At 67.3% G+C, this 12,322-nt stretch overlaps 1 protein-coding gene across 1 annotated transcript in view; it reads right to left on the minus strand.

The window, feature by feature from the left end:
* The window catches only part of CEP170B (centrosomal protein 170B), a 19,787-nt gene extending 9,803 nt beyond the window's left edge, over window positions 1-9,984 (minus strand). Inside the window, exons 1-5 of the mRNA XM_029950763.1 lie at window positions 9,781-9,984; window positions 3,781-3,870; window positions 2,021-2,099; window positions 1,183-1,241; window positions 7-116 (exon numbers count right to left, since the gene is read on the minus strand). Coding sequence (XP_029806623.1) covers window positions 7-116; window positions 1,183-1,241; window positions 2,021-2,099; window positions 3,781-3,870; window positions 9,781-9,885 — 443 coding nt within the window. The 5' untranslated portion in view covers window positions 9,886-9,984. The remainder of the gene's footprint in view (window positions 1-6; window positions 117-1,182; window positions 1,242-2,020; window positions 2,100-3,780; window positions 3,871-9,780) is intronic.
* Between the last annotated feature and the right edge of the window lie 2,338 nt (window positions 9,985-12,322).

Consider the following 12,322-nt stretch of genomic DNA (forward strand, 5'->3'; position numbering starts at 1 on the left):
CTCTCTGGCCTGGGGCTCGAGGACTCGCAGTAAGGGGGGTGCTGGGGCAGCGCTTCGCCCTTCCTGGGTGCCAGGCCCTTGACGCTCACCTGCAGCTGGCTGGTGTACTTCTCGTGCTGCAGGTAGTGAGGCAGGGAGGAGGGTGGGGGGAGAGGGGTGAGGACAGGGGGAGGGGAGGGGACGCCCAGGGCGGCCTGCCTTCCTTTCTGTCAAGAGGGGGGCCAGGATTGACCCCATGCACCATGAGGTCTCCCTCATGACCCCCACAGAGTTGACAGCCTGAGGCCTGAAGCCAGGGGTCCCTGCCCAAGCCCGAGGGGAGGGGTCCTCAGGACCACAAAGCTTCTAGGAAGGAGGCGGGGGAGGAGGCAGGGGTGGGCAGCAACCATCAGAGGGGTCACGCACCCCTCCAGGACCCACCAGCAAGAGGGGAGGGAGAGGCTCCAGGGCACAGGAGGTGGGGAGCAGCGGTCTATCCGAACGGTGCACACGAACGCGGGTCTGCACGCATGCGTGTGTGGTGTGTGTGCGAGCGTGTGTGCGAGCGTGTGTGTGCGCGCGCATGCGTGCAGGCCCCCGGGCTGAGGCCTGTGGTTGTAGAAGCCAGCCTCACGCTGGCAGAGACGCTAGGCTGCCGCCCTCACGCCTGGTGCTGCCCACAGCCGGGGCTGAGGCTAATCTCTCCCACATGGGCTCCTGGGTAAAGCTGTGGGCAGGGCCCCCCAAGTCAGTGCTCCAAGACTCCCCCACAAATAAGCAAGGGGAGAGGACATGGCCGGCCTGCCGTGGCCCCCCCCCCAGGCCCCTCAAGCCCTGACAGGGTACCCCAGGACCCTGTACAGGGCTGTCCCCAAAGGCTGACCCCCCTTGCCTGTTCTTGGCCACCACCTGCAGTAGCCTGCTTGTGGTCGTCCTCGGTACTCCAGATGCCTCTCAGCCTCCCCTCCCCCAGCCGGGACAGCAGCCTCCTGCATCAGCCTGGGGGGAGTGACCAGCTTCCCCACCTGCCAGACCAGGCCATCCAGCAAGACAGGCCCCGCCAGGCTGGGCTGCCTCTGGGCACCAGCGCCAGGCCAAGGGAGCCAAGAGCCTGGGAGTGCTGGCCCGGGGCAGGGCGGGGGGGTGGGGAGGCTGTGGGGTGCAGGGGCCTTGTGGGGAGGGGGCCCTGGGCTGGGCACTGACCCTAAGCGCCTCCTCGGGGACTCGGTGCTGCACACGCTCCAGCACGTACATGTTGGAATGTGGCCGAGAGTCAAGGCAAACCCAGAGCAGAGGAGCCGGGACGAGGGTGCGGGGCCGCAGGGTGTGCGTGTTCTCGGCCCGGAGAGGGGCGGACAGCCCAGAAGAGCAGCGTGTGCTGCCCTCCGACTCTGCTTGTGCACCAGGCACGTGCCCACCCTGCACTACCCTCCCCCCAGGCAGGATGCAGCCCGTTCCGGATCCCTGCACCCCCCCAACCAGGGCTGGGAACATGCCCTCTACATGCTCCCTCCCCACCGCCCAAAGCCCCGGGCAGGGCAGGCAGGCGATGCACCCAGGAGCCAGGTGGGGCCCCAGAGGCCATGCCACACAGTTAGCTCCCAGCTCCCATCCCAGACCACCCCTCGGCCCTGGCCTCCCTGAGTTCTAGGGGTGGGGGCGGGAGGGCTCAGCCAGGGGCTGCGTCCAGGCCCCAGGCAGGTGCGCCCGAGGCAGGCAGAAAAGACAGGGTGGGCCCCAGCTGTGTGCGGGGCTGGGGGCAACCAGGCTGCTGGGGGCGGAAGCCCAGCCCCTGCTCACGCATGCTCTTGAGCACGGAACACCAGGCCTGGGCAGGCCCCCCGCTCGCCCGTGGGTCCCAGGGAGGGTGCACTTGCTCCTGGGGCGCTGTGTCAGCAAAGGGCAGGTGGAAAGTTGGTCCCCGGGGGCCTCCGTCTGGGGAACAGGGGGCAGAGGCCAGGCCAGAGCCCAGGCTGATGCCCGAGGCAGCGAACACAGAGCGACCTGGGCCAGAAGGTGGGGCACAGCCCAGAAAGGATATCGTAGCCGAAGCGGATGACATCATGGAGCTTCAGCGTGACGTACTTCTGGTCCGGGATGCGCACGTCGTTCACAAACGTCTGCGGGGGCGGGGGGGGGAGCAGGTGGCAGTGCCAGGTCAGCAGCAGGCAGGGCCACAACTCAGGAGCCCCGTCCTTCCCCACTGCTGTGGGCTGGGTGCTGTCCCTCTGACACATGTGCACCCAGCCTCCACCCTGAAGGGACCACAGGACGGACAACAGCTGAGGGACCGGCCTTGCCCAGCGTCCCGGGACCCTCAGGTAGCCTCACAGTGCCCTTGGCAGTGGCCAGGGCATGCCCGCAGGGCGGCCAAACGGAGGGGCTGGGCTGGTTGTGCAAGGCCACCCGCTCCCTGGAACCCTCTCCCGGCCCAGGGACTTCTAGTTGGAGTGGGAGAGCCCAGCACGCTGAGGGCCCCTGGGGCAGGCCGAGGCGACAGAGGGAAGGCAGTCGTGGCTCGGGCGCAGTGAGTGTGCCAGGGTCTGGCAGGAGAAACGAGAGGCGTGAGAACGCCGGACAGGACAGAGGGAGCCAGGCAGGGGGCAGGTCCGCGGGAAGCGTCCCTGGCCAGGCCTCTGCCCTGCAGGGCCAGGGAAGGAGGCCACCTCGCTAGAGACGGAGCAGAGCAGAATGAGTCTGGACGCTGTGTGTGGAGGAGGAGTCCTTGAGCCCCGAGGGGGAGGGGGGAAGGCAGGGCTGGCGTGGGGGCGGGGGGCTCTGCAGACTCGCCCTGCCTGCCCCGGTCCTGGGCTGCGCTTGGTGTCACGGGCAGGCAAGAGTTGGCCCCAACTTTGTGGACATCACAGGCCTTTGAGGATGGGGGGGGCACCAGCCAGGCATAAGCCTGGTGGCCCTCTCAGCGCCCATGTGATCTGGGGGCCGGTGCCTTGGTGAGACCCACGTGGGCGCAGGGCCTGCTCACAGCCCTGGCAGCCCCACCCGGGCAGGGCCAGGAGAGGGGCTGGGTCTGCAAGCCCAGGCCAGAGCGCTGGCTTTGAGGTGGTCAGGGGCGCCCAGCACTCGCCGGAAGCTGCTGTGGGACCCCCGGCTCAGGACAGAGGCCAGGCTGCCTGAGCGGGGCACAGGGTGAGAGGCCCCTCGGGTTCATCCGGCAAAGACACAAACACCGCACCCTGGAGAGCCTTCACCAGCCCTGCTGCCCCCTGCCCACGACGTGGCCCCGGAGACCGGCAGACCTACTCCCAGCCTGCAGGTGGTCCAAGGCCTCCGCTCCCCACCCTACGGCCCCGCCCCCCAGAACAGCCCTGCCCAGGGGAGGGGGCCATGGGGCCTCCACACCTGAAGGTGACTTCCTCCCCCATCTGAGCAGGACTTCCTGGAGAAGGCCAGGTGGAGACAGAGCAGTGAAGGGGAAGGGACCACGCGTGGGGGCTGGGGCTGAGGCGGGGCCAAAACAGGGGGGTAGGTCATGAAGAGGGGCGGGGCTGAGGCAGAGGACTAGGCCGTGATGGGGGGCAAGGCGGGTAAGAGAGGTGTGGCCACCACGAGGAGGGGTCATGAGAGGGCGTGGTCATCACACAGGGAGGGCAGAGGGAGGGGTCAAGCAGGGGAGGGGCCAACACTAAGGAAGGGGGTAGGAGGAGGGATGGCGCAGCGCGGAGACAGAGGGGTCATGAAGAGGGGTGGGGCCAGCAAGAAGGAAGGATCAAGAGGGGGGAGGGGCCAGCAAGAAGGGAGGATGATGGGGGGAGGGCGGCACAGAGGGCCCCTCGCACTCACCCCGTTCAGGCTGCCCAGGTCCTTCACCCAGTGCTCGTCCTTGTCCTGGTCGTAGTTGATGACGGCATGCTGCTTGTCCACGCTGCGGGACTGGGGACACACAGACAGCCCTCAGCCGACTGTCCCGGCTAGGTGAGGCCCCGGAGGCAGAGGAGCCCCCAGCAGCAGCCCCGCGGTCTCCTACCCTCCCGCATCGGACCAGCACCGACCTCCTGGGCCTTCGGGCCCACGGGGTCCTACCCACACATCGTGAGTGCCAGCGTCCCAGAAAGCCCACCAGCTTGTCTGTGTGAGCTGTCCCGGGCTGGGGAATGGGCCACAGGGATCTGCAGAGACGCCAAGGCCAGGTCCTCCCGCCCCACTGCTGTCCCCCGGGGCCTCCTCCTGTGTCCAGCCCTCTGCAGCCGCAACAGGCTGGTGCTCCCCTCACCCCAGGGGCTGCCCCTGCATCAGCTGGGAACCCTCTGGTCACCGGGCACTGCTCAATGCTCACCCCCAAGGGCAGGTGGGGGGCAGAGCCCACAGGCTGGGGGACTCAGGAGAGGCCTCCCCCCCTCCTGGTCAGCCCCAGGGGCACACACAGACAGGACGCGTCTCAGACCCTATAGCCACGTGCCTCACGCACAGGGCTCACACACCCTGAGCACATCCCGCCGCACAGACGCACACGTACATGGGTGCTCCCACACTGAGCACGCCTGACCTTTCCCAGGCCCCCTCCCGGGACGGTCACCCAGCCCCTCCCGCGGTCGGCTAGAAGCACACAGAGTCCTCATCCCTCTCTCACTGCCAGGCCGTCGGTGCAGAGGCAGGGACAGGGTCGCCCAACCCCTCCCCCAGCCAGGAGGCCGACGGTCCTGGCACAGGGCACACCAGCACTGCCCACCACACACCCACCCTGCCGGAGGCCCTGGGCGTCTGGGCGGCCCTCGTGTCCCTCTCTGGCCACCTGAGGAGACCCAGCTGGGACCAGCCCCTGGAGAGGCCAGCAGAACCAGCCAACCTAGGAGGCGTCCAGAGCCACCTGGATGAAGCGTGTGGCCCTGCACACCAGCCGGGCCGTCCCTCCACAGGACACCCACACCTGTCTCCAGGGCGCGAGGGTCCCTGTCACCACGCCACGAGGCTCGTCCGTGCCCAGACCTTCCCTCCCGGAGACAGCCGGCGCACGGAGCCCATTCCCCTCTGGCTCTCTCCACCCATGCAGCCCCTCTGGCTCCAGGCAAGGCCCCAGCACCTCCCACAGACTGGAAGCCCCTAGGGCAGGACCTCCTGCCTCACCTGAGACCCACCGGGCACAAGGTGGAGGGTGTACGTGGGCTCTGGCCCTGCCCTGCCCAGCCCCAGGTCACTCTGCTTGGCAGATGGGCCGAGGGCTGTGGAGAGCAGAGCAAGGCCCCAGCCCTGCCTGCAGTCAGAAGCCCCCCTCCCCGTGGTGGTGGCGGGGGATGTAGCCTGACCCACAAGGATGCTGCTGCAGTGGGGGGCCTGGGGGGGTGAGGCATTAGGAGGGGAGGGGCACAGGTTATGGCCTGCAGTGCTCTGGAAAAAGCAGGGCTGCAGAGGGCAAGCAGCCTGTGGGGCCGACCCCGTGCCACCAAGGGAGCCAGGGAGCCACGGGGCAGCCCTGCACAAGCACGCGCCCTGGGAAGCCCCAGACTGAGCCGGGCGAGCCTCCTGGTGCCAGCACATCTGCCTCCCACGGCAGCGCGCCTCTGACCGGATGAACCTAACCTTGAAACCTGCCACCTTACCCACCAGGCCTCACCTCTGCCCCCAGCCTGAATCTCTCGTCCAAAGTGGGCACCCACGGCCAGCCAGCTCCTGGCCCCCCAGCCACAGCCTCCTCCATCAGACTGGTGGTCCCGACACAGGCCGGCCCGGAGCTCACCCCCACCCCCCAGGCCCCCCATAGTCAGCCTGAGGGCCCTGCGCTACAGCCCCGCTGGCCCGGGCCTGGGCCTCCCCCACCCGGCACCGGGCTTGCTCACCTCACCTGGGCCTCGGGCTCCTGGCTGCAGGTGGGCTTAACAAGGACAACAGCTCTCTGGGGACCTGGGTGCTCGGCCCAGGTGACCCCCTTCTCGGCGGCCTGGCCGTCTGCTGCCGCGGTCCCTGAGTGGTGCTGACAGAGCTGGAGCGTGCTGGTGGGTCTGGGGGCTCGCCTCCTCCTACACCCTCTCCCAAGCTCAGCCCAGGGTTCGAGGTCAGACCAGTGGCCCACCTCAGCCCTGCCACACACCCCACCCCCCTGGAAAGTGAGCCTGGGGCTGGGGCTCGCCCTCTTCACAGCCTGGCATCAGATCAGTGGGGGGGGGGGGCTGCAGGCCCAGGGAGCGCACTAGGAAGGGGCGTGCCACGGGGCTCTTGCCAGCTCATACCAGCTGGCAGCAGCAGGGGCACGCCGTCCCTCAGGCTTGGAGGCCACCTTTGCCAAGGACTAACCCCCTAGACGGGGTCTGGGCTCGCCCCCAGCCTGAACAGCTCTCTTCCCTCCCCAAGCCTCACACCCCCAGCTCCTGGACACGTCCCTGGTCACCTTCTGGACAGCCCAAGCCCAAACCTGACTTCTCCCTCCCTGCCCCGGGTCCTCTAACCCTCTTGCCCCCAGCCGAGGGTCCTCCTGTCCCCCCCACACCCTGCTGCCCCCATCGGTCCTGGGGCCTGCTCTCTTTCTTCTGCAGAAACTTCCTGGGCCTCCTGGCTGGCTGGAGAGGAAAGGCTGTCTTGTCCTGAGAACCACAGGCCCCAGAGGCCTCTCCAAACCTTCCTCTCCCTGCCCTGCACCTCCTGCCCTCCAGCTCCCTGGACTCGGCACAGGGTCTTCATCTGCACCCAGAGCCTGGGCCGCCCCGTCCAGTCTCAGCCAGGGCTCTGGTGGGGAGTAGGCAGAGAGGGACCCCGCCTCCAGAAACCTCCTTCCCAGCCCTGACGCTCCACGCCCGAGGCAGACCCCAATCCCAGCCCCTGGGCGCCCAGAGGCTGGACATCCATCCACGGGAGAGGAGGCAGCCCCTTGGCCCCCCAGCTCAAGACTTCACAGGAACGGGCCCTGTGGAAAGCGGGAAGCAGTGGCGCGTACCCGTGAGATGGCCCCGAGAAGCTGCAAACGTTTAGATTTTTGGGAAAAGTTCTGATGATGCTTAACTTTAAAAGGAATAAAGGTGTGCCTCCAGACTCCGTGTGTGACTCCCGCGCAGGAGGCAGTCTGCCCGGCCGGGCTGATCCCGGGCGTGACTGCCACCCAGGGCTCGGCCACGCCGGCGGCCAGCCCACAGCGGGACGCGCTCTGCCTGCCCTGTGCGTGGGGGGCTCCCCAGCCCGCCGGCCGGGGACTGGGGTTTCCACGGAGGATCTGAGAGGACAAATCCCGACAGGCTCCGACCGGCAGCCTGGGCGGAAGCAGGGAGGACACCTAACCACAAGGACACACGTGTACGCACAGGCGCGTGCACAGACGTGTGTGCACGTGTACGCAGACGTGTACACACGTACCTGCGTATGCATGCACACAGACGCGTGTGACCATGACATCCACGTGTGCACGTGCACAGGGCCCCCCGGGGGCAGGAGTCCCAGCAGGCAGCCCTGGGCCCGCGTCCACACTCACGTCTGTTGGTTACCACGCCCTGGAAGGGCACCAGCTCTGTGCCAGGCCTGCATGGCACGGACCCTGCAGGGAGCCACCCACGGGGCCGCCGGACACCGCGGGTGCACGAGGCCAGGCTGGCCGCCACAACGCTCTCTTCAGGTCTCCTCTGCCTACGAGGTCCAAGGCGCAGCCCGTCCTGCCTAATCTGTAGCACGGCCTCCTCTCTCTGCCCAAGCCCAGGCCCCAGCCTCCCTGGCACCCCTGCCAGCCCCCTGCGGCCCTCCTCCTCCTTGGCGCTTGCCCCACGGTCCCCATCCTGTCCCCAGGGCCACCTCTTTGGGGTTTCTCCCCTAGGGAATCATCTGCTCCCTCTTACATGTGTGCGGCCCACTCTGGCCCTGGAGTGCTGACCCGGGGGCAGGGTCCTGGGCCCTCGGGGTGCACGAGGCTAGGAGTGGGCGAGGAGGGGCTGGCTGGCGAGGACAAGCAGGTAAGGGCGCTTGAGGAGGGGCCGGGATGGGGCATGGAGGGGTCCCGGAGAGCCCGGGCAGGTGTAGGGCGAGGAGGGGCCTGCCGCGCCGGTCCACGGACCTGGGTGGCGTGGTGCCTGCAGGGCCGGAGCCCAGGTGAGAGGGAAGGTCAGGGCTTGTCCCTGGACCGTGATGGGGACCCTGGCGGGGACCGGGTGGAGGGGACCCAGGATGATGGGTTTGCTCGTAGACACGGCTTGGAGAGTATCTGTGGTGTCCGAGCAGGCTATGGACGCAGGGACCGGAGGCCGGGGACAGGACACGTGAGTCACCTGAGCAGACGTGGAAACCGCGGCACGGGTGTGGACAGGACCCTGGGGAGGTGCATGCAGCGGACGAGCCCAGTACACTCGGGGTCCGGGCAGAGAGGGGGCCACGGGGCGGACGGCATCCCTGCGTCAGCTCCCGGAGCCTCAGGGTCCCCATGTGCGGGGGACAGCAAGGGGAGCTGAGAAGGCCCTGCTGCTCCAGCCCCGTTCAGGGCCCCACCACTGATGCCCCTGAACTAGGAAGTGGACCTCAAACTCCCTCTGAGTCCCCTGATCCCGCCCCCGGACCCAGAAGCCTCTCCACCAATACCCGGGGAGAAGCGAGCAAGCAGAGAGAGGGCCTGGTGCAGGGCGACAGAGCCCGCAGCGGGCAGAAAGGACACCACAGAGGCCCAGTGTCCACGGCCCCGTCAGGCGCTGCCTCCTCCAAGAGGCCCTCTTGGCCCCCCACGGAGACGGACAGCGCTGTCACTGTGCTACACAGGCACACAGCACCTTGTCGGGGGTCACAAGTGGCGACCAATGCGGTGACGCCGAAGCCAGCACACTTTCCGACCTGCCTCTCGTGACAGAGAGGGGGTCGCGTCCCACGACCAGCCCCGAGCAGCAGCCACATCCAGACCCACACGGGCCGCCCCCAGCTTGGTGTGGGCCGAGTGCCATGGGCGTTCTCTATATTTGTCCGCGGGTTTTAAAGATCAAGACCCCTCCATGACCCACGGGAACGGCGCGAGGCTGACGTTCCAATGCCCTTCAAGAACGTTCTTCTGGTGCAGCCGCGAGGTTGGTTTACCGCCACCAGGCCGCCACTTCCGGACCCCAGCAAAGTGGAGCAGCAGCCGTGGGGGTGTGCGGCCCGAAAGACCCCCAACAGAACCCGGGGCTTCACAGAAGACAGGTGCCCACCTCGTACAGAGTCACTGACTCCATCTCTCCAGCTTCCAAAGACGTGAAGAGAAACACAGGACAGACTGTTCCAGATTAAGGACACTTTCGAGGCCCAACAACCAGACACGATGGGGGAACTTTGCTGGGCTACAGTCAGGCAAGTCCGAGGACCTTGGGGAGAAGCCCAAGTGTCCAGGCCTGGGTCGGGGCTGGGCAGGGGCCACGAGGGGTCAGGGCTGCGGGAGACGACTCCGTCACACCCATGAGGGCAGAGAAAAGGACACGGGACTAGGGTGAGCCCTACAGGCTCATCCACTTCCCTTCCCTCCTTGTCCCCCCGTAGCCAGGTGCGTGAGCCCCATGAAAGCCAAACTCAGACCCTGAAACCCAGAGCCCGAGAGAAATTCCTGATTGTCAAGCGCACGCACGGTGCCCTGCCTCCACCAGCCTCGTGTACCCAGGTAAGTCCCCTTCCCCACCCCAAGGTTCCTCAAAGGGCTGCCCTGGACAGCTCTCAGGGTCAGCACCCGCCCTGTAGCTCCCTACTTGGCTCATGGCCCATGTGGGGCCCCCAGACAGCAAGAACTTTCCAGCACCTTCCAAAGGTGGGCCCCCGACACCTTGAGAACCTGATAGAAGCCTAAGCATCTTCCGGTCAGGGGGCTCCAGCGGGCAGACGCAGGAGCCAGCCCTCCCAGCCCCCTCCCCCCGCCCCACTCACCTGCAGCATCAGCTCACACTCGTCCCGCCCCACGAAGATGAGCTCCCGCGGGAGCCGGTGGCGGGTGCCCCCGCTGCTCACCAGGAACCAGGACGTGACGCTCATCTTGGCGCAGGGAGGCCCGTCTGGCCCTGAGGGGAAGGAGGCGTCAGAGCAGGCGTCCTGCCCCGGGCCCCTGCTCCAGGGCACACACTCTGACCCGGGGACCTGCTGCCCTGGCAAAGGGCAGGAGGACCAGGGGAGACAGCTGAAGACAGGGGCCCAGAGCCGTCAATACACCTGTCACTTGGAGGAGACCAAACACTTTGGTTTCGCTGGCCACCACGGCCATCCTGCAGAGGTACCCAGGCCAGGGCCAGGCAGCCAAGAAATGAGGTGGCCCCTCCAGTGCCCAGGAGGGAGGTGCTTTGGTGCCCAAGGTCCTGGGGCCATCAGTGGAGGATGGGTGTGAGGAGTTGGTATGTTCAAGACGGTCAGGGAAGTGAAGGCAAGTGGGCGGGCACAGTGGGGCAACCTGAGCAACAAGGGCCAGTGTTGCCCCGAAACCAGGCCCTGGGGCAGCCGCAGGCCCCCATGCAGCCAGCATGCACCGTCATGCAGTGCCCTGCTTGCACCGGGCCCTGGAGCCGAGCGTCGCCAACACAGCAGCGCAGGCGCATGGGCCCCAAACATGCACACACACTCACGGGACACACGTGTGCACACAGGCCACACATACCTGGAGCAGGCCTACAGGAGTCCTGGCCCCTCTTCTCTGCACAGACACAGGCACTGCTGAAACACACACACACACACGTGCGCACGCACACACAATGGGGCAAATGCATCCTGAGTGTCATGCGTGCGGAGCGCTGTCCAGGGTCTGAGACAGCTGTGCCCTGCACTGGGGGCTCCCTCCAGCTGGGGAGGCAGGCAGCACGGCTGGAAGGCTCTGAGGAAGTGTGAGCGTCCCAGGGGAAGAAGAAGCAGGGCAGAGGGGTGGGGGGCGAGGGCGTCTGGAAGCTGAGCAGGAGCAGCACCAGGAGGTGCATGTGCAGGTGGCGCGTGCGCGTCCAAGGGGCTGCACTCCAGGCTGGGAGACAACCAGAGCAGAGACACGGGCTGTAGGGCTGGGAGAGGCCTGCGGCTGGAGCCAGAGGCTGGTTCCAGGACGCGCTTCGCCTGTGGGGCTCAGCGCAAAACCAGGGTTGTAGTCTCGCCCGAAAGCCGCGAAGGATTCCAATAAGCGGGAGCGGAGCGCGGAGCAAGGTGGGGGGCTGAAGCAGTGAACACGGTGAGCGCCTGGACACGGGGCCGGTGGGCAGCTGGGTGGCCAGGCCCGGAGCTCCTGAGGCCATGATGTGACTCACAGGACACAGCATGGACGAGAGGTCAGGCAGACTAGGGTGTGTCAACAGGGGAGAGAGGATGGAGCTGACACCCTGATGGAAACAGAAGGGGTCCCCAGGCCCCATGCCTTCCATACCTGCACCCAGAGGCCCAGGTCTCCGCTCCCTTCTAGGGGGACAGTGAGCAAGGCCAGTACCACCACACACCAGTCCGAGAAAGCCCAAGTGACCATGTGTCCCACCACATACCCTCCTGTCACCTGGGGCAAGCAGGTGGGAAGACCTGGGAAAATCCAGCCCAGAAGGCAGGTCCAGTCTGCCAGAGCCCCCTCCCCAGGGCCCCAGGCGCTTCCTCAGAGTCCAGCCAGAGGGGCAGGAGACAGAGGCCAACCAAGTGGGGACCTCCAGGCCCCGGGGAGACCTCCCTCATTAGGGCAGTGGGGGTAGGGGACAAGGCTCTCTGGGAGAGCCTCCACCCCATGATTGCATTTCCCAACCCCCACATCCCACGGTCTTCCATCACCTGCTATGGACTCCAAAAGGCAGCAAGTGACCCCATCCAGAGGAGGCCACAGCCTCGGCTCACAGCAAAGGGAAGCCAGGCCCCCAGAGCCTGGCTATGCGGCTGTGCCAGAGGCGGCCCACCCCTGCCACCACCAGCCCATCCTTAAAAGGTTCAGCCCAAGGGAGCTGTGGACGTCCCCGAACAGCCTGCGGCCGGTTCGGGGACTGGGCTGGCCGCCGTTGCTAGGAGGGAGAATAATAAACACCCCAAACTTGTCCCCCCTGCCGCCCCAGCCAGAAAGGCCACCCGCCTGGAGGTGAGGAGGGAAGGTGGAGTCGCCGGGGGCAGGGGCCGGAGCGGGCCGGGGCTGGGAAAGGGAACGGATGGGGGCTGGGGCCGGGAGCGGCAGGGGTGGAGCGTGCGGGCGGCTGGAAAGAGCAGACGGAACGGAGGCCGGGAACAGGCCGGGAGAGGAGGCAAGGACAGCGGAGAGACGGCGGCGACACGGGAAACGAGGAGGAGGGAGGGACCGCGGGAGAAGAGACCAGGCCAGGCAGCGGCCGGGCCCAGAGGGGGAGGGACAGGCGCCTTCTGAATCAGCGCTCGCCGGGGCAGCCATGGCCGAGCCGGTGCCTGGGCGGGGACCCAGGCGCCCAGGCCTGCGCGCCCCTCTCCAGGCCGCGTAGACGCGCGCCGGGCGCCCCTCCCG

The sequence above is a fragment of the Suricata suricatta genome, chromosome 9 (genome assembly GCF_006229205.1).
Source record: "Suricata suricatta isolate VVHF042 chromosome 9, meerkat_22Aug2017_6uvM2_HiC, whole genome shotgun sequence".
Lineage (NCBI taxonomy): Eukaryota > Metazoa > Chordata > Mammalia > Carnivora > Herpestidae > Suricata > Suricata suricatta.